Source organism: Cyclopterus lumpus, chromosome 14 (genome assembly GCF_009769545.1).
Source record: "Cyclopterus lumpus isolate fCycLum1 chromosome 14, fCycLum1.pri, whole genome shotgun sequence".
In the NCBI taxonomy this organism is placed as follows: Eukaryota; Metazoa; Chordata; class Actinopteri; order Perciformes; family Cyclopteridae; genus Cyclopterus; species Cyclopterus lumpus.
In genome coordinates this window covers 13,089,981-13,114,907 of record NC_046979.1, presented here as the reverse complement: position 1 = coordinate 13,114,907, position 24,927 = coordinate 13,089,981, and the positions used below count along the sequence as shown (strand labels likewise).

General features: G+C 41.2%; 2 protein-coding genes across 11 annotated transcripts; one reads left to right on the top strand and one right to left on the bottom strand.

Moving 5' to 3' along the window:
* Positions 1 to 210: 210 nt before the first annotated feature.
* nsrp1 (nuclear speckle splicing regulatory protein 1) lies at positions 211 to 6,968 on the bottom strand. Of its 9 annotated transcripts, XM_034551148.1 has the most exons (9): positions 6,736 to 6,968; positions 4,925 to 5,029; positions 4,551 to 4,757; positions 2,397 to 2,481; positions 2,224 to 2,280; positions 1,986 to 2,114; positions 1,612 to 1,819; positions 1,171 to 1,270; positions 211 to 1,062 (listed from the first exon to the last, which is right to left on the bottom strand). In XM_034551148.1, exons 5-9 carry the CDS (start codon positions 2,230 to 2,232, stop codon positions 273 to 275), a joined length of 1,236 nt encoding a protein of 411 aa, XP_034407039.1. In that variant the 5' UTR covers positions 2,233 to 2,280; positions 2,397 to 2,481; positions 4,551 to 4,757; positions 4,925 to 5,029; positions 6,736 to 6,968; the 3' UTR covers positions 211 to 272. The 9 variants fall into 9 exon arrangements, with proteins under 9 accessions (XP_034407039.1, XP_034407037.1, XP_034407040.1 ...); XM_034551146.1 differs by lacking the exon at positions 4,925 to 5,029; XM_034551149.1 differs by lacking the exon at positions 4,925 to 5,029 and having other exon boundaries at positions 4,551 to 4,694.
* On the top strand, positions 6,929 to 24,175 carry ssh2b (slingshot protein phosphatase 2b). 2 transcript variants are annotated; one of them, XM_034551142.1, is made up of 15 exons: positions 6,929 to 7,178; positions 10,497 to 10,540; positions 16,682 to 16,794; positions 16,935 to 16,999; positions 17,090 to 17,211; positions 17,305 to 17,370; positions 17,466 to 17,531; positions 17,667 to 17,861; positions 17,970 to 18,063; positions 18,251 to 18,379; positions 18,727 to 18,773; positions 18,943 to 19,089; positions 19,188 to 19,388; positions 19,819 to 20,857; positions 21,300 to 24,175. In XM_034551142.1, the coding sequence occupies exons 1-15, from the start codon at positions 7,116 to 7,118 to the stop codon at positions 22,605 to 22,607; spliced, it is 3,699 nt and encodes a 1,232-aa protein (XP_034407033.1). In that variant the 5' UTR covers positions 6,929 to 7,115; the 3' UTR covers positions 22,608 to 24,175. The 2 variants fall into 2 exon arrangements, with proteins under 2 accessions (XP_034407033.1, XP_034407032.1); XM_034551141.1 differs by lacking the exons at positions 6,929 to 7,178; positions 10,497 to 10,540 and adding an exon at positions 14,288 to 14,415.
* The last annotated feature ends 752 nt before the right edge of the window (positions 24,176 to 24,927 follow it).

Here is a 24,927-nt window from a genome sequence, read left to right as displayed (position 1 = left end):
GTGACATGTTCTGTAATTACAATTAATTTTGATCCAGTAAATACTCTCTAGATCACCAAATGAAGGCTGAAAATAATACAAATAAAACAAAAGCAATATGCTATATAATATAATGATATGCATCTTTAGTAACCAATGGGCTTGGGTAATAGGCAAGGGGAGTCAGGAGGTACTGACGGAAGAAGAAGTTGGTTTTTGGTACTTTCATGGGGTTTGTTGAAAAAGACAGACATGAAATAACATAAGCCGTATCCTATTTTGCCGCACAGCTCTCAGTCCTCCTCCTTCTCTATATAAGTCTTACAGGACGAGCGGGCTATCTGTCTGGACATGTACCGGTCTCTGGCCGAACTAACAGTCTGATCCGTGCTGCGCTTCACAAACTTGTTCGCCTTTTCCTCGTTCTCCTCGTTCTCCTCGCCTTTCTCTTTCTGTTCATCTATTTTTTTTATGACCTGCTCTCCGACTGCTTCCTTCTTTTCTGGATCTTTTTCTAAGTCTTTTCCATCGCTCTTCACTGCCTTCTCGTTCTCTGGTTGCTTCTTTCTCTCCTTCTCTTCTTCCAGATCTTTGTCCTTACGCCTGTCTTCATCTTGATTCCTTCTCTTTTCCCTTTCCCCATTCTTATCCTTCTCTTTTTCCTTTGGGCTCCTCTCCCTCTTCACATGCCTGTCTTCCCTGTCTGCATCCTTGCCTCTGCTCCTGTCATCTTCTCTTCCTCTGTCCCTGTCTTTCCTTCCATCCCGGTCGTCTCTCCTTCCCCCGTGTCTGTCATCCCTTTCCCTTCCCCTGTTTCGGTCTCTGTCTTGATCTCTGTGCCTCTTCTTATGTCTCTCTCTCTCCTTCTCTTTCTCCTTCTCCTCTCCGCTCACTGATGAAGGTGACCTCTGTCTATACTGGCGTTTTGAGTGTGCAGAGCCTACCCCGGGCTTGCTAAAGCCAGACTTCTGCTCATGCCCCTCCTCACTGTCGCTGCCTGAACTTGGAATAATGTCCTGGGACGTTGGAACGGGAACCGGTGAAGTCCTCTCTGTGTCTTTTGACAACTTTGAGTTTTGTGTTCTGTGGAAACGGAAACAGAGAGATACACATAAAGGCTCAGCGTAGTTTGTAAAATATGTGTTCTTGTCTTCTTTATGGATGAACAAGTAATGCGAAGCTATGACTGACTTTGCTGAGCAATCCGGTATCGCCTCCTCTCCTACGGTCTGATTCAGCAGGTGGCGGTAGAAGCCGCTCAGATCTTTTTGTTTCTTCACGTCCAAAGCCGCTAATTCAAAACAAAAAAATTAAAACAAATAATTGACATACCTTCATATGAAGTGGCCTCTTTTCTACAACATTTGAAAATATATATCTCTTCAAGTCATGCTTTGTGTGGCCTAAGGAAGGAGATACTTCTCCAAAGCCCATCGACACAATACAATGTATTGAAGTTAAGTTAACAAATTGTTTTTCCATTTCCAGATTTCTTGGAAATTACAAAGCATTACTACAAATACAATTTAAAATATATTCATATGTGGTTTGAAACGTCAGAGCCTCATATCATGTAAAAACACAATCCTAGACGTCTACAGCCTAAAAACAGTTGTAGAGTATCGGTCTAACCTTCCATCGCGTCCACTCTTTTTTCCCTCTCCTGCTCCTCCTTCTGCTCCTGCAGTTTCAGCTTGTAGGCGGATGTAACGTAAGCTTCTTTATCTGCAAACTCCTCTCCTTCTTCCTCCCTTTCCTTCTGGATCTTCCTCTCGTCCCTTCGTTCTTGTTCTTTCTTTCGGTCCTCAACCGCCCTCATTAACTGGTGGATGTACTTTGGCTGTAACAAAAACACAGACAGAAATAAAGATATCGGCAAAACAAGGAATCTGTGTCTTGCCACAACATATTTTAGTGCATGCTGGACTGTCTCTCAAAATGTTTGATCACTTTGAAATGCTGTGGACAAATGCAGCCATACAGCTGTTTGACTTAATAAAAATTACCTTTTTGTCAGCCCCTCCGAGAATTTTTTTGTTGCTCTCAAGTCTCTGTTTTTGAATGTCGTCGTACACACCATCGTAGTCATAAACGGTGCTGTCCTGTTCTAGGGCCTTGTGCATCGCCAAACGTGTCTTTAGAATAAGAGGGAGAAGGACCAGGGAAATATTAATCAGAGGTATAACTAGTTTATAACACTACATGGACTGAAATCACATTAAGTCTTTTCATTCTTCCTCTCACCTGCTTCATCGTCTTCTTTTTGACAGCTTCTTTCTGCAGACTCTCCCCAACTGTGGTCTGAGGAACAAAACATTCAGGACATTTTTAAAGAAAATCTGCAAAATGCTGGCGGGCATATATATAAATAATTAATTTTTTCCTTCTGCTTATAAAAAATCCAGAAGTTTACCCACCTCATCATCCGAGTCATCCTCGAACACAGAGTGTTTCTGAAGGCTCTTTGACAATCCTTTCTTCTGAGACAAAATCAGCCCGTACCTGGACAATAAGGAAACGAGGCTTCGTAAACCCTTTCATACCAAAGCCATCTGTACTTCCCATATGAGTTGTAATTCATTGAGAAAAGAGGTATCTCTACTGGGGAAAAAACAAAGGCTTTGCATCTGACAAAAACTAAAGCAGCCATTTGAATGACCAGCAAACGGCCTTAAAGTGGGTGTTTTGTACTTCGTTTTGAGGAAAACTATCTGGATGGTGACAATTAGAGATTTAGTCTCCAGCATTTAGAAACAAACAAACCCATATATTGTAAACGCTGGTATCAATAAAGTTTATCTTAGAATTAGACAAGTCAGTGTCAAGATCAGCGATATTAATAGGGTGTGTTCAATGCTGTATGAGACAGTTAACTAGTTAACTCTCTTCAAACATTACAATACGTTATGCCCCTTAGAACAATAATTAAAAAAACGCCTAAAACCTAAACAATATCTACCAAATGAGGTCACTTAGCTAAATCTGAATGACTAACTTAAGCAGTGAAACACTCACTGACAGGTCGGTGAGGCAAAAAGACAAAGAAACTAAAGGGCAGGTTGAAATATAAATGGCAGGTAAGAAAAGGTGAACATCTGAAGCATCGTATAAAAATGACCTTTGTTTTTAGTACGTTTACTAACGTACGTTAGCGGTTTCAAGAGCGAGGTTAGCACATCGTCAGCAGATCGTTAACTAACGTCAGTTAGCGTTAGCTAGCGTAAGCTAGCGTTAGCTGCAGTCGCAGCGGGGCAACCGCCGTTTCAATAAGAATCCAGAGCTGCAACCCCACGGCTGCTATGGCACACTAAGCTCTTTGAAATTATTATAACTACAACCCAACCACGTGAAACAGTCGTCTTTAAATGATAACCACACAGTGGCGTAGTCGCATTAGCTTCTTTACAACTTACTGTTTCGTAGGGGCCGCCATCTTGCTCTGCTGACTGTGAACGAGCACGACAGATTCGACACAATATTTTTATTTAACTAAATATGCTCAAACTGTTTCTGAGTGAATTTATACATCACACATTCTGCTATGTAGACGACAGTATATTTGTTGGTTGTTGTTTTTGCTTCAAAATATCGCGATATTAAAACAGTATGTAAACATATACTGTATGTAAACAGTATGTTCGCCTAAAAAAATCAAAGAGCTAGAAACCCGATGGTCCGAACAATATATGTTATGGGTAAAACATTACGATAATACATCACTTATTTTGATTACCAAAGGATGGCGCTATTTCTCCAATTTATACCTAAATATGTATTAGTCTCTTATAATCCTGGTAAGGCTCTGTTCTAATAGACATGATGAACGTTAAATATAATACACAGAAATAAAAGTGTATCCAGGAAAGGAGGTTACAGATACAGATAACTGTCAATTTTGAAGAATTAAGTATACCAGAATGTATCTGGACTCAAGTGCTTTTGATTTAGTCACAGACAGAATTACTTATCAAGGTGTTTAAATGCAGACATTAACGAAGCATACATTTGATGTCTAGTCTCAGTTGGGCTAACTCCAAGTGTAAGCAAACGTACAAATACTACAAACTAGGGTAATAAGGTTTAATTAAGTTTTATGTTTGAACTTTACATTTTAGGTCTATGAATTGAGTGCGAAAGCAAAACGAGTGTTGGTTGTATAAAAACACTTACTTTCTTGTTTTCATAGTTGTTCATATTTCCTATCCTGGTAATCATCATGCATCCCTAGTTCATCTCATAGCCCGATGAAGGGGTCCTAACCTTCAGTTTGGGACCAGTCTTGTACCTCAATGACTAGACACTTATAATAGATAAATAGAGTAGATAAGTATGTTATATTATATTCCTGTGACCCCACATAGCTACACTAAAAATACAGAGAATACTGCGATGAAAGTGTGTCTGCTATTCTTATGGAGGAAACAAAGACATGACAGTTTGCATTTATCGGTCTTAGAGCAACGAAATTGCTCTCATTTCATGTTATTCGCTCTTTCGATGATGTCAGCTGCTCTGTTCTGAACCTTTGGTAAGTAATTCTCTTAAATCAGATCAGAGACCATGTGGCTTACCTGTGATTGAAGCTGCAGCTTTGAATTCCCAGTGCCTCCTCTGAGTGACTCTAAATCCAAACACCATTATCTCTGTCGTAATCTCCATCTCATCTCTGGCTTCACTGTTAATCCCTCTGGTACAAACAGAATTACCAAAGCGGCCTGTTGGATGGACGGATGTAGTGGTAATAAAATAGACTATAGGGCCTGTAGATAAATGGATTGCTAGGACAGGAGAATGGATGTAGTTAGAAACTATACAAAAAAAATACTTTTTATACCAATGACTGAAAGGCACATTCTTGCTGATGATGACAAGCTATTACAGTTCATTATTTCGATTGTTGTGTATTGTTTTAACGTTTTGAATCTCCTCCCACTTCCGTGCTTACCTGCATGCATTGGTCTGTGTTGCTGTGTGTGTGGATGACACATACTTCATATTTGAGTATGTGGTTTTGTGGCAGGCTATAGTTTCTGCTAACCCTGATATGTGCCTTCAGGCAGTGAAGATAACAGTGCAGGTTCAGTCAGGCAGGCTGCACTTCAGGAGTCATGCAATATCATTAGATGTTTTCCCTTGTTCAGTACTGCAACCACTACACTGAAGCTCACATATGTAAAGACCATCTGACCTCTGGCTGATAACCGGAAAACAGGCCTTGCTTCTTTTCTAAACTGCAGCCTTAAGTTAGAGTACCACAGTTTGAGACTAATTATCTTAAAACCAATATAATATTATACTCTATGGATATTGTACAGTAAACCTATATATTTTGATTTCATGCTAAGAATTGACACATTGACTCAAGGTTGATTCAGGGATAACATATAGTTATGTTACTCAGACTGAAGCTTACGGAAAAGAAAATTACGGAAGAGCTGAATTGACATAAATTCCATTTGATTTCAGACTTAAGGTAGTATCCATGCAATATATAATAATTGCATTAAATAAAAATTGTTGGTAAATATGTGTAATTTGTGCACATATATTGTCTTTTATGAATAATAAAGCATATTAAGGTATTGTTTAAAGGGGAACTCAACCAATTTTACGCATCAAGATCAGTTTACTGTTTTTCGGATTACTATTCAGCCTGTGAAAACAGTTGTATAACTTTTTTATGTGCTCTTCAAAGTCTTCAGAAATGTCATCAGGATTATGTTGGTTTGGATTTATGTCTGACTTTGGACTGAGGATTTACCAGGCATGGAGGGTGCAGAGAGATCAGTTGCCTGGTTCATGGATAATGTAGGATCTAATGTCTTCGCAGTCTCACCCATAGTGGTTGTAACATACATGTTTTTCAATGGTCGATGCCAATATTTAGAGAGCAAGGTGGCTGACATATAATGCCAATATCATGCTTTTTCTTTTCTTCTTTGAATTTGACCACAACATTTATTTTTTTTTCTAAATCTAACAAAATTGCTAAACTTATTTTTACATTTATTTAAAGAAAAATAGTTTTGGTCCAACAAATGGAAATTGCTACATTTCTAAATAACAGTTTAAAAAGTCTGTTGTGAACTATGTCTCAACCAAATACAGTAGTTAATATTTTATATATTCAGAGCATGGATTTCCCTAACGTTGGCTCACAACCAATTTAACACATAGCTATCTAGCTTACCTGAAACAGAGCATTGTAGCCAGTCCTAGTGTAAGTAATAAAGCTAATAAAGCAGATCCTGGTTCTGATATCAAAATCATCTGACCAGCTAAGCTACTACTGGAAATTGACGTGACAGTTTAGAGGAAGTATGACAAAGCGGGAAGTGGGTAACTACTGTTGCTAGATCAGATTGCCAGATCCAGCTCAATAACAACTTAAAACTCGCCCTATTCAATTATAAAAAGTTCAACTCATTACCTTAAAAGAAAGTCATGTAGAACACCAAAGTTCAATAGAAAGATGTTGTAATAAATTAGCTTTGTTGGTAAAAATATTGACAAAAATATTAACCAACTTAAACCAACAAAAGTAGCCCAATTGGGCAGAAACCAGCCACGTCTGGCAACACTGAAAGGAACTATTACAAGTGGACGGGGTAGCATCTGATTAAAGTAAAAGTCTGGATATTTCGGCCTCTGCTGCATCACTTTTTACCATTCTTTGAAACATATTTAGTGTCTCGCAAATCCCCCAACTTTATGAAAATAAAATATAAATTTCTGGAGTTCCCCTTTAAGACATACCTTATCTGAATGTAATTGTTGCAGGGTGATTGCCTGACAATGGAGGTCGATATTTACTCATCTTTTAACATAATTCACCACTAAATCAGCAGTTGCAGGCGTTTTGTTTGACTGAGACGTACTCTGGCTGCTTTGTTTAGGGTCCAGCACACATACGGTTAATCGAGATTGACAAACGAAAGACAGTTGCGCATGCGCAGGGGGCGCTGACTGAGGAAAGAGCCGGGGAGTAGTCAAATAGTCTCCCGTCAGTGAGAGGAGCTAGGAAAACGATAGTATAAGAACCACCCCGGGTACACTCGGGGTTTCTCCCCCTCAAATCAATTATGCTCGTCTCGCCGCTGTCGCTTCATCTCTGGTGTCCGCTTCCCGGACGCTGAATGGCGCTGGTTACCGTGCAGCGTTCACCGACCCCCAGCACCAGCTCCAGCCCCTGCGTCTCGGTAAGAGTCGCCTTTATTGAACCCTCCTCCACGACCGCGGCCACCACCACCAAACACAGATGTCTTTGCTATCGAAAGCAGCTTCCGGCTCCATTTTCGCTGTCTTTTCGTCGGCTGCCGACTATCATAAAGTGCCTTTGTACTCCTGCGCATGCGTGAAATACAGCCGCTCATCATTTTCAGTTAAATTATCAGTATTGTTACTCGCTGCTAAATTAACCTGCTCTTTTTTTTTAAACTGCGGTTTAACAAGGGGGTGCTTTTATCAGCGTTAGCTCGAGAGGAAAGGACGGCTTCCCCTTCTGTGTTTGTATTGTACTCTGTTGACATGGTTCCTGTGTGCACATTTCCGCCAGTTCAAAGGTCCGAGTGGCAGTTAACGTTATAATAACGATACTGTCCAAGACGAGAGAAAATCACGACCTTGATCGATAGGGGAATGCGTTATATGTTGCTGTTTGTCAATATATCAGCAGATTATACCGCTCGCCAACTAGCGTTACTGGATTTTAGATGCAGTTTTATCTCACGCACTTCCGCTTGTAATACGCGCCTTGTGACCCGCATACATGCGGGTGTTTACTCTTTAATTGTTGTTGTCTGTCAGTCTGTCTCATCTCTCAGTCCTTTTCTGCACGTTTTCTCTACCAGTCTGCCTCTCTCTTCCTGTTTGTTTGTTTATTTGTGTGTGTGTGAGTGTGTGTTTAGTGGCGCGTGCTCTTGCAAAGCAGAGGAGCAGGTGTTTCTTCGGTTGCTATTCTCTTTTCTCGTCTTGTTTCTAAAGAAGCAGGGGATCCCACCAGACAATCGGGAAGTAATGCACACCGTTTGTTTCCCATGCAAGCGGTGTTCTGTCTGTTTCACCCTGTGTATTATTAGAAATGTTATTACACATACCAGAACTGTTTTGTCTGTTTCTTTGCTAGTTGGAACCAGTAGAAGATTATAATATACGTGTAAACATTTACTTTCTACACCCCGGCTATGTCCCAAATCACAAACTGCAGTCAAGTTATATTTTTTTTTACCAAGAATGTCAGTCACAACAGCTTCTGAGTTCTGTGGCCTTGACACCTTTGTATTCTGATTTAAAACAGGTTCTGTGAGTAAGCATAATAATAACTGTCTTGCTTTGTACGTTTGGTTATTTGCTCTGTCATCCAGAGCAACTATAACTATATATAGATTAAACAAGACTTTTTAAATTGTCAACATCAGTAGAAAGAAGCACAGAATCTCGTAGAAAGAAGTATAAAGCAGTACAGAATCTAAGTAACTCAGTGTTCACTATAGTTTCTCCTTTGACTGATGTACGTTAGAGGTGTGAACCAGGATGTCTCTCATCACGACGTGCTGTAAAGTAGAGGAAGAAGATATGCATATGTGTAATTTAGCAAGGTGAGGCAGACTCCGGTAGTGACGGATCTGAAGCATTTTCTTGTGGAAATATGCTTTCAAGTTGCAACCCGCACACAAATACAGTGATAACGCATTGCACAGACATGTCTGGTTTCCTATGTATGTGTGTGTGTGTGTGTGTGTGTGTGTGTGTGTGTGTGTGTGTGTGTGTGTCTCTCTCTCTCTGAGATGCAAACGTTCTTCTTTACTTAAACCATATGTTAAACCGGTCCAGCCTCACTGGTGTGTGTCTGTTTCATAATAAGGGTGTTTGTAGAAAAAACACAGTGTTTTACACATTTAGCCTTGAGGGGAGAAGCCTTTACTAGTTTAAACCTGGTGACTAGATGCTATAACTTGTAAATCCCAGTGCAGTACAGACTTGTCTCCTGTCCTGAAGATCCTTGCCCAGCCTGTACATTCAGGTTACACATTTCAATAAGCTTTGGGAAAATCCTCTCACATTTTCATATATGTAAAATCTCAGTGTGTTCTATCTATTCAAAGTTTGGTTGGTGTCGGACACAACCGCTAAAAACTCTTCCTCTTGAACAAAAATCAAAACTCCACTATGTAGTTTACAGTAAAAATTAATACCCCAACCCCTTTAGTGTTGCCTCGCATAACAATGTACAGTCAAGATTCTGAATGCAGAAACCTTTTAGGACACGTTGGCTCCAGCGTCACATACTTTACATGAGGTGTTCAACAATCCACAAGATCTGTTTTTAAGTATCTCTTTTGCTGTTGAGTCAGAGAGCCCACAATGGAAACCTGCTTTGAATAATGTGGCTGAGAGTGGTTCTGCAACAGTCATAAGATCCAGCAGTAAATTCAGGTCGACCCTTTCCTACTTTGCTTCAACAATAACGAGGCCAAAACCTAACGAATCCGCTGCATGCAAGTTCATTTTGTCTGTATTCATCAACCTGTAATCCACTTCTTTCTTTTATGAATCTGGTAATGGTTTTGTAATGTTCAGGCCAGTAAAGCCTACAATGTAAACATTATAAGAACCAGGCCCTGCAAGATAAGTGCCAGGTGTTAATCTGCCACTAATCCTGCAAAGCTACATATTTCACAATGTAATTTGGATTTGTCTCTTATTCTCTCTTTTTTGAATGTGAATGTGTTATTCTCTGACCGGCCACACCTTAAAAAAAGGCTGAGGTCATTTTCCTGGAGAGTGCACAGCTTGAGTTGAAGCTGAACTCTTCTTTCCCTCCTGCTGCTCTTTGCTCAGACAGTATACTGAACACTGTGTTGGATGCTACTTACACTTTTTATGTGTCTGTGTGTGCTTGCTAGTATGTAAATACACAAGCTACTTTTATTTTAACATAACATGTGAGATTGTATTATTCTTTACATTTTGTTTCAACACTTTTTTGTTCAAGTTGAAGCTTATTTAATGTGTTGATAAACATCTTTAATTTGAAGATGGGCGTTGCTACAATAGTGATAGCTTTACTGATATAGCACTTTTCTAAAAGTGAGTCCTTTTTTAAAGAGCATTATATAATTGATTGAATTTGGTGAAACCAAAATAATGCTTATACTCAGTTATTATCCTGAATCTCAATTTTACTAATACTTTTTTGGATTAAACACCGTATCAGCTATTTACTGCTGAAGCAAAATAAGTTGAATGTTTTCACATTGCTGATAATATATTTTAACAGAAAAAGTTGTGATGTAAATAGAGTGCTATACAATAAAGTGATCTTTATTCTTTAGAAAAAAACAAGTGAAAGATGAAAGTTTCTGAATAAAATAAAAAAGACAATTATTATAATGAATCAACATCCAAACAATAATATGTTAATTTTAATGTTGTGTCTCTATCACCAAGCTCACTTTTTGTAAAGTCCAATATTGTACTATATTTATGCATTATTGAATGTCATTTTGTCTCTTTAGGAGTCCGGTAGTGGGGAGGATGACCGCCGCTCTCAGCCAAGGAGGTAAGATATGTCCCCTCAGAGCAAAACAAAACTTTTTTTTCAGTTTCCCCGCAAAAAGGATGTGCAGTGCTATTGGTTATAAACCAGAAGTTTGGATAACAGTGACATTGTACTGGAATTGCAGTGCCAGGCCGAGTGGTTAATTACACAATGAAGTGTCCGAACAGAGGCCCTGTTATGTTGCTGCCCCTGACCTCTGACTATGACATGGTCCGATCTAAAGCTGGAGAAAGTAGACTTTACGTGAAGAAGTGTGATGAATCACTATGGTGTCTGATCCTGCAGAACTTCCTTCCCCGGTTGATACAGTGAGCTGCTTCGCTATTGCCGTCTCACAATCGGCTTCTGTCCCTTGTTGCCTCTGGCATTGAACTGGAGTTGGAATCTGGTTTATCCTGTTTCACTCGACCACATTTGCAACAGGTTTTCAGTCCACCGCCAATAAGCGATTTTTCCTTCAACTGCCTACTGTGTTTATTTGTTCTCGATGCACATGATGCCCGTGCACTTAAGTTTCTTTTACACTCTTACTTCCAGCTTTGTTTTATTTGGCCCTTTTAATAACAGATGAAATCTTGAAATCCTTTCAGGTTTAAGATAATTAACTGTGGTTCGCTAGCTGTCCAATAGAGGGCAGCAGGCTCCATGTGAGTCAGGTCTGTGCATGTGGGTCAGGGGATCCAGGGGCAGATTGATAGCCCCTCCCAGTCAGAGCGCCTCTGTGTCTGGTCATTGGAGCTCTCTGCCATCCAACTGAGAGGGCTTTCTGTATTTGTGCAGCTGGGAGTGAAATCTATATTCACACAGTGTGTGTGTTTGCACAGAGATAGGTATGGGATCAGATTTATTCAGACTGTATTTTGTGAACAAATATTGTTTTAAATGTGTTGTTTCAAAGTTCTTAGACAATTTGAGCACTGAGGCTCCCCTTTCATACAGACATAGACATTTGGCTAAATGTATTACTTTCAATCACAAACTGTAAAAGCAGTGGTCCTTAATGGAATATGCAACGGTTTGACCTTGTTACTTGTATGAACATGCCATTAAATGTTTCAAAAGAGCAAATGCCAATATATGAATATCAAGTTCCTAGGAGCTGGGTCTTGTCTTGACTTCAGGACAGCTGTGTTGTTATACCGGGCTGCAGAGGTTAGGACATATTATAGTAATTAGTTTGACATCTGAATGGTGGAGTATTGTTCGGCGTTAAGATTAGTTAATTAGCATTAATGTATTGCAAGTAATTTGTGTTGCTCTGGGTAGTGGCTAACTCTTCTCTCGTGTGAAACTTCATTTAGAGACCTTACCTAATAGGTAGCTGCATGCATACTATGCCACCTTTGCTTTAGTTCCCACCAACAATGCACAGAAAACAATGGATTTCAGTGTTGTTCCTCAAGATCATTAAGCTAATTGTATTAGTTTAACAGTTTGTCCAGGGCCAGTACTTGTGTCACGTCTGATAACATAGTGATATATTTATTGTCGTGCTATTGTGAACAACTAACGCTGGATTAAAGTTGTAATTATACATTTCACTGTGTCCAAGCTGTAGTGTATTCACTTTATGTGAGATGTGTTGGCGAAGAGACAAAAAAAAGATTCAATATAAGTGAGCCTGCCTACTGAAATACTGAATTAATGTTCCCATTTGATGACGTCTGTGCTTGTCATGCCTTAGAAGTCGGCAGCTGCTGCAGAGCTGATCTTTGGCTCGGTATCATTACTTCCGACTGTATTAAGGCTTTAGTGATGCAGTGTGTTTGTCTGCATAAGCAAGGCTGCAGTGCTGCTGATTAAAGTCAGTGACATCAGCAGAGTAGTGACGTCAAGCAGCCAATGTCAGTGGTGGAAATCAGGGAGAGAAAGAGGAACTTATCATGACTTATTTCTTGTCTTTTTATAATCCACATTGTTTCAGATTCAATAATATTGCAATCATAAATCCTTTGTCTGAAGGGAAAGGATATTATTTAGATATTCAATATTTTTTCATAGTAATTTCCATGTGACTTTTTTTAAAGTCCCGAATAAATTATTTTCACTCATTTTGATGTAATCTAATATATGTTCTATGGCAGATTGGTTAGACTGTAAATAATCAGATTGACTGTGTAATTCAGCAAAGTACTGAGAGTAAATTGGAATTAGAGAGATGGGTCCAACACCACAGACATAGTATATGTTGTCCATGGTAGGAATGCAGAACAGGATATGACTGTTCCTCGCTAGACTTTTACAACAGATATTTCCTTAATTGATAAGAACAACTAAAGAAAGAGGATAGGGAGATGGAAGGGATTTGTGGGGGTCACTGGGAGGAGGAGGAGGAGGAGGAGGAGGAAATGCATGACAAGAAACGGAAGGCTGAGCACAAACAGTTGAACAGGAAGCCGCGGTGTTGATTGGGCAACTGCCAGATAAAGCAGCAGATATCAGTCATTGATGAGTATCTCATGAGAGGAATTAGTGTATCTTTAGCCGTGTTTACGCCTACACTGAATTATTGACCTTCCTTCTGCTGCATATTTCTTTAATGCTTGACTGTATTGTTCAATGTCTGTAACATCATGGAGTAAATCAGCCTCCTTCATCTTCCTCACAGCACCTGGCTAATTGATCAAGGTGGGTCATGGGCCGCATATAATGTACAAAAAACACACACAGCTCCGGCATACTTATGCAGTATCACACAGGCCACCGATAAACCTAACACCTCTATGTTGTTGTTTATCCAGTGATATGAATGGGCAATCAGGTGGTAGCAACGCAGTTACCCCCAGTTTGTAATCTATCTTATAAATAAAAACCACAATGTATCATGTTTCTCCTCATTTCATAGTCCCCCGATTTCTCAATCCTTTTTCCGTTGTTGTTTTTGTTTCGTTGCCGGAGGCAACAGTACATTTAGGTGTCTGGTGTCTCCTCCTCTGGTGAGAATTTTCCATGAAGGCTACAGACCAAGAGTGGGTTACACGACTTTGCCACAGAAAACAAACACAAGTGTGATCAGTGTGTGGCCCGCACTCTCCAGAGGATGCCTCTCTGTTTATGCTTTATTAGTAGAAGTGATGTCATGGAAGCTACGTGACTTGGTTTCTGATGCTGCCGTAGACATGAGAAGATAGACAATGGTCAGTTATTGAGGACAATACACAGGCTAAACCAAGAAGACCCTCTCCTGACAGATAGACAGTGTCTAGAAAAAATGGTGTTGTTCACCAAACCAAACAAAGTGTGTAGGTAGGCCTACAAAATATGAGGAAAATCTCCTGTGCAATAATATTGTTCAATATTGCGACGATGATTGGCGTTATTGGCATTGGACGTTTAAAAAATTACACAAAATATAAAAATATAATAATCCCGATACGGCCATCGACAGACTTCTGTTTCCACTGATTGGACCACGTGGGTCTCTTCCCCTCCCCGCAGCAGTTTTTACCGCAGCCTGCTGCAGACGAATACAACTGTGTCTCCTGACAGATGTGTAGACACCTGCGCGGCTGCGACATGTGCTTTAACATGTCAATAGTCTTATTATAATACCGCGCTTTATCGTGTTTTGACGGATATTTCCCCAAATCCCGAATATTCCTGCTAAAAGCAAAATATCAAAGTGAGACTTCGGGATCTTCCTCCTTTTCACAATTAAGTGCGGAGTGACGTCCCGCGCGCCACAGCGGCGACTATCAACCACTCCAGCCCGCTTCTGTGCGACCCGACCCCGCCACCAGAGCAGCGATGCCTCCCGGTGTTGTGACCGCGCCACGGAGCTCATCAGCCGGCTGCTTCTGCGCGTGCTGCGCGGTTCAGATGAGACCTTATTTCACCGAGAACTCCGTGATCTCTCAGGGGGAAACTTATCAGCTGTAAGTTTAAACTGTACCCAGAGCCGCAGGCTCTCTGTGTACAAATAATTAACTATGCATTGCAGTCTTGAGGCTGTTGTATGATCATTAGCGAGATGCATATAAAGCCAGCTGGAGTTTGATTTAGTCTGTGTTATGGTTTAACATTCTTCTTCTTACTTGAAGCTTCCTTTAAACAGTCCCCTTATGTTATGTCTTGGCATCCCTGGGCACGGTTCATATTCTCATTTACCCTATATTTTCCTATATTTGGTGACAGTGATCTGGCATCTGGGTTTCCCATGATGACTTAAAGGGAAGGAAGGATATGGTGGCTGCAGGAAGAGGTTTCCTTCCCTTTGCTCCGTGTGAATGTCTGCCAGATGCCATACTCTCATCTGCTCGCATGCATGCTCCCCCACCCATATTTTGTTTTGACTAAAATGCATCTCGAGGGGGCACAGCAGGAAAGGCACACGGTGTACCTGCTACAGATTGTTCATGCATCAGAGGATGTGATTGATATGCCAGCCGAGGGTCTTTAGAGAACAAACCCTGGAAATTAACCCTTGTGTTTACTGGCTGTTTATGTGTGTGTGTGTGTTTGATCAGCCAAGTCGAGCCATGATTTAGTGGTATACGACATCTGTGTGTGGATTTATACTTGATGAAAGAGTAAAAACCTTATTGTCATCCTCTGGTCCCGATAGGACACACAACTCTGTTTGTTGCTGTTGATCCCTCTGTTGTCCTGAGGAGGGCGTAGTGGCTTTTTGGGCTTGAAAATTAAGGAGACATTTATGCTTACTGACATTCGTGCTGTGTGCCTCAGATTCAGTTTTCTATGATTCTTTTTTTTCACACAAATGGTAGAGCCTTTTTTAATGTGAGTGATATGTGTGCTGTGACTGTTCAGAATTTGTTTTAACATAAAATATGTAGATGTCACAAATGTCTAATTCTAACTACATTTTTCTGAAATGTAAGTTGCTGCTGATCGGAAGTCACAAATCGCCTAATTATCGCTTTAGTAATTACTGCTGTCCCCCTTTGTCTTTGCAGCAGAAGGTGACAGAGTAGGACTTGTTTCTTATAGTCCGACTTGGCCTATATTTATTGTTTGCTTTCAGTATGGAGTGACAAGTATGGAGAGGGTTACTGGTGTTAGTGGTGCATTCACTCCATTGTTTCATAACACAATGATGTTGACTTAATGCCAAGGCAAGAACACGTTTTTTAGAAGATTGGATGTATCGTTGCTCGCTATGTTTTCGGATTCTATTAAAAAAGTTTTAAAATGCCAGAGCAGCATTAAAATCAAAGGAAGGCATCAGTTATTTTTAGTCTGCTACATTAATTAATTAATAAATAGTTTAGAGAGCAGCAGCCTCAATTAACTGAGCCAGGAATGACAATTTCATGCCAGGTTTTTGTTTAGTTAGGCGCCATAAAGTACTAAAGTCTCAGCCAGAGCCGGTTAAGTTGTAATTGTCTGTAGAGCACAAAGATAACAACTGTAGGTTGGTCTGCTGGTTCATGTGAAAAATAATTGTTTAGTTAAATGGGTGACCAGTTTGTTTCTTTTTTCACTGTGACTCCGTGACTTTGGATGTTGTACCTGCTGACATGTTCTGAATGTCCAGTTCAGTTAATCCAGTATGTTATTGGAACCAGCTGCAGTTTGTCTTGATCTCATAAAGGCACTTCATTCCTCCCGTTATTGTTTGTAGGGGATGTGATGTGTGTTTTTTAAATATTCAATATTCAGCAGATGTTTTCATGATGAAGAACAAAAGCACCCGCATCATTAAGTTGGTGAATAGAAATACATCATCCCAACAATACCAGCAACCCAGTTCGCTGTACATGTCTCCACTGTAGCATTCTGTAAATTGTCAGTAAAAGGTGACACATTCCCATCTGTGTCTTTTATATTGGCCCCAAACCAAAAGACATTAAGTTTACTATGATGTAAGATGGAGAAAGGCAGAAAATCCTCACATTTGAAAAGATGTGGCTGGGGAATATTTCACATTTATGTGAACAATTCTTGAAATGATTTACTGATATGAACTAATCAATTCATCCACTAATCGTTTCAGATCTACAAACTGTATATTTGCACAAATATGTATCTCTTAAGTTTGAGCCAGTAGTGTTTGATTGGTGGGTAACTTAACTATAAAACAAACAAAAAAGAGAAAAGTCACTTTCCAGGTTGACTTGAATGACTATTTATTGGTGGCTATCACTGATTTAGTTTTTTTTTTTTTTTCTCTCCGTCCAGCATCAGTGAAAGTTTCCTGACCGTTAAAGGAGCTGCTCTCTTCTTACCTCGAGGAAATGGCTCTTCTACGTCATCTGTCTCTCGCTTCTCACAGCTACGAAGCAAACATGCAGGTGAATTAAAAAGGTCTTACTCAAGAACAATTGACTGTTCGGTAGTGCAGTTGGTTTGAAAACAAAAAGCTGTCATTTATGCATAGCTGCAGATGTTGACTCTGATCAAAGATATGTTTTTAATACTTACATCTTACCAGGAGACATCCAGCAGCATCTACAAACCATGTTCACTCTCCTCAGACCAGAGGACAACATCAAACTGGTGGGTACACACTACAGCGCAGACACAAAATGCAGCCTTGCGGTTTTCAATCAGCTGCAAAGACATCAGCTGTGTTTTTTCCGGCTGCAGGCGGTTCGTTTGGAGAGCGTACACACTCAGATCACTCGCTACATGGTTGTGGTCTCAACGAATGGTCGCCAAGACACGGAGGAGAGCGTGGTGCTGGGAATGGATTTCAGTCCTGTAGACAGGTGAGACGGAACAATACACTAACATATATGGACCTGCCTGTTTGATACTGTGCATAAAGTTGTGACATGGAAGTCTTTCTTGTCTACTCCCAGCTCATGTTCTGTAGGGATGGTTTTGCCTCTATGGAGCGACACGTTGATACATCTGGACGGAGATGGGTAAGAAAATATCCAACATGTTTTAATCACAGAGGGAACGCAAATATTCTGTTTTAACATCATCTCTCTTCTCTGTGTGCTCTTCTTGCTCCCAGGGGTTTCAGTGTGTCAACTGATAACAGCGTGCATGTATTCAAGCCGGTTTCTGTGCAGGCCATGTGGTGAGTCACACTGATATCCACATCTGCCATCTTAGTATCTAAAGTGTGTCCCTGGTATTTACTTGATAGTTTATTTTGCTGTCAAACTCTCCTGTCTCTCAATCTCATTTTTCACCCTCAATTACTTTCTCTCAGGTCGGCACTTCAGTCCCTCCATAAAGCATGCGAGGTGGCTCGATGTCACAACTACTTCCCAGGCAGCTTGTTCCTCACCTGGGTCAGCTACTATCAAAGCAGGGTCTACTCCGACCAGGCTCGCATCAACGAGTGGAACGCCATGCAGGATGTGCAGTCGCACCGTGCCGATTCGCCCGTGCTCTTCTCTGATGCGTAAGTATCAAGATCATGTGGAATGTGTTGTTCGCTTTTTATTTTCTCCTTTTGCGTAACATTTCTTTTTCTAGACAATATGAGAATATTTGCTGATTGTTTCTGCAGACCTACCGAGAGAGAGCTGACAGAGCGTCAGATCAAGACCAGTTTGAGGGAGATCATGATGCAGAAAGACCTTGAGAATGTCACCTGCAAAGAGGTGAGTCAGTGCTCAGATGCACCCATCACTGAAAGAGTTATTGTAACAAATTGGGTCCTCCCAAAAAGGCACATTCTTTTGTTTCATTTTAGTCACCAGTATTTAACTTAAAAGACAGTGTAATATCTTCATTTAAGGTTTAGATTTGCTGTTGTAAGTTTGTTTCTTCTCTGGATTTGTTCTGTAGATTCGAACAGAGCTGGAAATGCACATGACATGCAACCTGCGAGAGTTCAAAGAGTTCATTGACAATGAGATGATTCTCATTCTGGGCCAGATGGACAGTCCTACAGAGATCTTTGAACATGTCTTCTTGGTAGGTGACTTTAAAACCACTGCTGCATCTGCCAACAGTGTTGCTCTCATTACATTGAGGCCCACAGGATGAAAAACTCCCAGAACAGCTGGATCACAAATCAAGTATTGAAAGTGTCTCAGTTCTTTTTTTAAAGTAAAATGTATGAACATTGGTTGTTCGTCAGGATTAATCCATGTGAGGAGAAACCTGGCAAAATATGAGCTTGTCTTTCGTAATTCCAATGTTGAGGAACTGGTTTGGAGTGCACATTGGATGTCTGGCATGCTTTGAAACGGGATATAAGCATTATGTAAAGTCACTGGAAGGCTCTGAACTAGTCTGACTATTGCTTTTGCTTCCTAAAGGGATCTGAGTGGAATGCTTCCAATATGGAGGAGTTGCAGAAGAGCGGGTAAGGGAGGGCAAAAACAACAACAACACAAGCTGTATTATATGATGAGACCCTCGCAATCATTTTGTTAGAATTAAATTTGTTTATATATTTCAGTCTGTTTTCTTAATAGACTGCATATGCAGTCATCTCTCTCACCTTCCTCTGACCTTTCCTCATTCTCACTCAGGGTTCAGTACATCCTGAATGTAACAAGGGAGATAGATAACTTCTTCCCCGGTGTGTTTGAGTACCACAACATCCGTGTTTACGATGAGGAGGCCACGGACCTGCTTGCTTATTGGAATGAAACCTACAAGTTTATATCTCGAGCCAAGTGAGTTTCTGATGACTTTTCTTTTTAAAGAACTGCCTTTCAGAACTGTTGACAATGATAGACTGATATGTCTGATTGATTCTTAAAATGTACTCCAGGAAAGCCGGAGCCAAATGCCTGGTGCACTGTAAAATGGGCATAAGTCGCTCTGCAGCCACAGTGATTGCATACGCCATGAAGGAGTACGGCTGGGATCTGAAAAAAGCCTTTGATTACGTAAAGGAGCGTCGAACTGTGACCAAACCTAACCCCTCTTTTATGAGACAGCTGGAGGAGTATCAGGGCATACTGCTGGCCAGGTACCCACATAAACACACACAAGTATATATTTAATGGGAATTTGAGGGTGTAGCTGATGCATGTACAGCATGATTAGCCATCAACCAGGATGAGACTGAAGGGAAATACAGCTGAATCACTTTAAACTGCATAAAGAGGTGCCCACTATTTAAATGTATACTTTTCATATACAACCTTTGGATCCATACTTGGAACTAGCCAATAAGCTTTGAAATTGCTCACAGCAAGCTAGAAAACCAAAGCTATTAGTGATCCATTAAGGAAAAATATAGATTTTTGTGCTTTTCATATCAGCATACTATTACCTGATAATGTGTAAATGTTAATATGTATTTGCACGTTTATATGTTTGCATAAAGAGGATATTAGTGATGTGAAACGATAATACAACGTTTTGTTTCTTTTTTTGTTGTGCCAACCCTCCTACAGCAAGCAGAGGCACAACAAATTGTGGCGTTCTCACTCTGACAGCGACCTGTCTGAGCACCATAAACCACTTTCTAAATCTTACGCCCAACCGCACAGCCTTGGTCGCTCCGACCCCCATAACCAGGCCGGCAGCGCGCTTGGTCCTTCTGTGAAAGAACTGCTGGATTCACTGGGAACTTCAGCCATCACTGGCAAAGCAACGCACTCCACTAGCCAGCCTGATACTGGCATCCACTCCAATCAGTTCAGCTCGGCATCCTTTGAGGGCGTGGCAGGCAATACTGAAGCTCGAAGCCTTGAAGCCCGTTCTCGTTCTGCTGAAGTCCAAATCCGCCAGCTGGACTCCCCTTGTCCCGAGTCCACAGCTGTGTCTCTGTTATCTCCTCCACTCTCCAACGGCTTGTGTGACTCTGAGGAGCAGCCCTCATCACCTCCTCTCTCCCAGCCGAGGGCCGCCACTGTGGTGCCTGAACCTCAAAAGACAGACGTGGTGACTGTTGCACAAATTGTTTTCGTGGACCAGCCTCATCTGCCGCCATCCTTTCACCACCTCCCCCTCTCCCCTGCTCCATCCCCAACTCCAATCTGCATGGATGAGGTTATCAAACCGCAGGTGTTGTCCTGCTCTCTACCTGTGATGAAACCAATGCTCGTGTCGTTGCCTGAGCCCTTGACAACACCAAGCACACAACAGGCTGGATCCCAGTGTTTGTCTGCACCAGTGCCTGTTAAAAAAACAGACTGTGACCAACAAATGTGTGGCTTATCTTTGGACGGTTTAGGAGAACATTCTCCCCCCACTGGTGATTTTATGAGCCACCCTAACGCCATTCCACATGACAACGAGGTGCTGTTCGGCCACAGCCCTGATCACATTAACTTTTTCAGTGCCAGAGAAAAGTTTAAGGGAATGAGTCAAGATGGTAAAACTCACTGTGCTGCAGTGCAGCAACTGAAGAGTTGCGGCAAGGAACAACAACCACTGCCTCAGGAGGTCTCAATCAGTGAGGGGAAGGAGGAAGAGGAGTATAAAAGAAAGGTAAGGCTACTGTGTGTAGGACAAATAGTGCAGTTACATTATTTCCTTAACTTTGGGTCACATAGATTTTCAACAGAGCATCCTTCAGGCTCTTTTTATCTTCCGTCAAAGGTCTCTTTTGGGGTTTTTGGAGTTAAGTGTGTGGATGTTTTTATCTTTTTTTTTTTCATGGCTACACTTGTGTAAGATGAACATTGTTATATAGATTATCCATAAATTATGTGATAGAATAAGATTATTTTGTGGCATTTGGAAGTGGATTGAACTAACAGCAAGTGAATTTGGGCTTGTATTAGTGTCTTGTTTGCTTGCATGTGTTTCTTTAATTCAAGGCGCCCTCTTGTGGTGTAACATCAGAATACATCTTACTTCAATGCCAAAAATATATGGATTCGGCTTTTCAACCCAATGATCTTTTACACAATCTCTCTTGTCTTTTTAGGAAATGACCAACCCTGTGCAGGGCACAGGACTGAAGCCTGCAGTGCACACAGAGGACCAGGGTCCTGAGGACCAGGAAGTGAGGAAGTCGAGGAAGGAAATGGATGATGGAGATGTTTTATCACAGAAGGCAGCTGATAATGTTAAAGAGGAAGTGAAAAACCAAGAAGAAGAGGAGGAGGAGGCTCCTGCCAGTCTGTGCAGCGATTGGACGAGGGGGTCCGTGCGGCGCGTCACACGACAGCTGGAGCAAAGAATGAAACAGGAGCATGAGACTCCGTCACCTTCATCATCTCCTCCGTCCCTCTCCGGCAGCTCCTCCTGCTCTCAGCGGCGTCCATCCAGTGTCCATGCTGCGACAATGTCGAATCCACAGAATGCATCGGTTGGCCCCCAAGTGTCAGAGGTTAGCAATGTGGAGGGAGAGCAGGAGGAGAGTGGTGATGAGTTTGGACCAGTTCAAAGGGGGAGCGGTGATGTAGCCGATGTGGGTGCACTAGCAAATAATGACAAAAGCACAAAAGGACACAAACTCAAGCCTGCTGATATTAGATTACTTTCTACCTCTTCTCCTTTCCACCGTTCTGCCCATTCTCCCTTTGCCTCTGTGAACTTCCTGTGTTTGGAGGGCGTGACAGAGTTGGAGTCAGGCACAGGCTGGGACTCCTCCACAGAGGGACCTCATAGTGACATTATCATGAGGGAGACATGGGAGACTTTGTGCGAGCTGGGTGCCTTCCTGCAACAGGTGAGCATGGACGGAGCCTGCAAGGAAAGGAGTGTGGGCCAGGTCTTTGGCCTCAGTGCTGGAACCACTCAGAATCGACGTAGCGGTGTCCAAAAGAGGGTCAAAGAGGTGGAAGCGAGGCTTCGCCAGGCCGGACTGACCCCTCCATCCCTGATGAAGCGCTCAGCCTCTCTGGCCAAACTGGGCTGTCTAGAGCTGCTCGCCAATGACCTGAGTGAGTGGGAGCTCAGCCGCTCCTCTGTAGCACCATCCTCAGCGGAACCTCTCGTCCACACAGCTAGCGATGAGTCCAAGAAGCAACGGGTTCACAACTCTCCTTCCTCAGCCGGCAAGCAGCCAGTGGTCCTCGGGACAGGTGTGAAGAGGCTTTCTGAAGCTGGAGAAACTTCACCAGGAGCCTCTCCACCACCCAGTCCAACAGGAAAACTCACGAACTCTGACCAAGATTCTCTGCATGTGTCTGGGCTGACACTTATTGCTACAAGGCAGCAATTTGGAAGGACTCATCCCCTGCGGCGGCTTAAGAAAAAAACTGCTAGTACCCTTTACCACACCATGTAACCCTCACTGTGTGTGTGTGCGTGTGTGTGTGTGTGTGTGTGTGTGTGTCTGTCTGTGAGAGAGAGAGAGAGTGTGTGAGATCATACACACCTGTGAGAATTTGAAATCAAGTGCATAATGTTGGATTCATTCAGCAAAACGAGCCGATGCCTCTTGCCTTAAAGAATATGTGAAGATGTTTCTGTACATGTTTTCCTCTCAGGCTATGAAGGGTCCAGTCAATTAAAAATAAACACGTCAATCAATTTGGAAGAAGCGCTGAGTAGTTTGAACACTTTCAGAAGAAGTCATTCAAAAAGCAGCAAAAACAATCATCAAAAGTGAATAACTTGGCTGCTGTTAATATGCCTGAGCCTGCACATATTCTCTCTATGTCATCGCTGGTTTCTCCATCATGAACTTGATATTTACTTGATCGCTGTTTTTTCATCGCATCGTTCGACCTGATGTGAGGTGGAATGTAGCATCTGTTTTCCTCTTCTTTTGCGTCCATATCTCTTCTTTAATATTTGCCAGTTGTGCTGGGTAGCTGCCAAGAAACCATACAGCAGGTACAATCAAACAGGTAAATGAGTCCAACCATCATCAATTCAACAATCAAACTGACTTTTAAAATCTGCAGATTTGGTTAAACTTAGATTATTTGTCAGAAATACTACAATTATAGTTACTTCTTCTGTCTGGAGACTGATTGTAACCGTAGGTTATGCCAACGGCAGCTCATCTAAACTTACAGAGTCAAACCACACCCTAAAGAAAGATGTTCGCAGAGCTGGTGACAGGGAAATAAACTGAAATAGCTGCAGGATTATTTTTGTAAACACAATGCAAAGAGAAAAGGCATGCTTGGTTTTTGTTTATTTTTGACTTCTCAATACCTCAGTAAGTGTGAACCAAATCTGACCTGCATAAACGTCACGATTCCTGGACTCCTGGAATGTCTCAGTTGGAAACTATTTCAATGTCACAACTTGATGAACTGAAGTAAACAACTCTTCTCCCTCACAGGTCTGATGCCACTCAAACTAGACGTTGTATGTATACATGTATGTATGCGTTTCTGTGGGAGAACGGTGAGGGGAGTTGAAGGCACAGTGTAAATTTGTGAGATTTCTTCAATGTTCTCTTTGGGATGTAAAGGTCTATATTGTGAGTGTTAACATTTTAGGAATTGTACATGTTTTTATATCTGGTTTGTGTCCGTGTGTGAATGTAGCACAACATTACTATGTGGGTGTGACTTTGTTTCAAAATGTTTAATAGTCGTTATCCATTTTGTACACATTTTAGGAGTGTGCCTGTGACTGGCAAGTGAAGCTTCTCGGCAGTCTATCAGAAATGTCTGTACAGGGAGGCCTGTCATACATGCACTTTACTCCCTTTTTATTTTTAATGTGGCTTTTTTAATGTATGGTTGCTACTTTTGGGGAGCATGCTTAGGTAGTAGCAGCTGTTGGTTATGCGTGTGTATTGTCAAAAATCGGATTGTGTGTTTTATTTTAAACTATCCGTGTAAATATTCTTTTACATAATGTGCTTCAACTGTGACCATTAAATAATGGAAATGATTGAGTCTGTGAGACTTTGTACTGTACCATTTTCATCTAGCTCGCTAAGTTTTTGGCATTTATCAATAATTGTTTTATTTGTTTAGTCTCTAAAATGTCCAAAAATAACATCACAAGGCCACATCTTCAACTTGCTCCTTTTGTTCGATTAACCATTCAACAAACCCAAATATTCAGTTAACTATGATATCAAATTTTAAAAGCAGATACTCCTTACTTTTATATGGATGGAACCAGTTCAATACTACAAAGCATGTCCGGGCTCATTGACCGTGGACGTGTAAACCAAAAGAAAACAGGAAATGTTCATTTTGTTTTTCCAACACGTCCTACAGCATAGTGATTGTTTTTCCTTCTATGAGATGAGTATTCTCTGTTCCTTTAAACGCATGTAAGTCTTCAGTTTTCTGATGTTGAAGCTTACTCTTGATCATCCACAGAGTCCATTGTCAGACGTCATAATACCTGTTTCTTTGATAGGAAATACTTTAATGGAAAACCGTTTACTTTAATACACTATTATGGTCAATTTTTTATATACAGTAAATTCAAATTTTTAAACCCATACTGAGGAAATCGTTGGTAGATTTAACGAAAGTATGCTTTATAGCTCAAATAAATAGATGCAATAGTGGGAGAAAAAAGAAACAGTTCAAGGTTATTTCTGTTTAGAAACTCAGAGCTGATGTGGTGTGTTTGTTCACATGTATACTGTGCATGGACGTTATATTATGCGTTATAATACTCTGTAT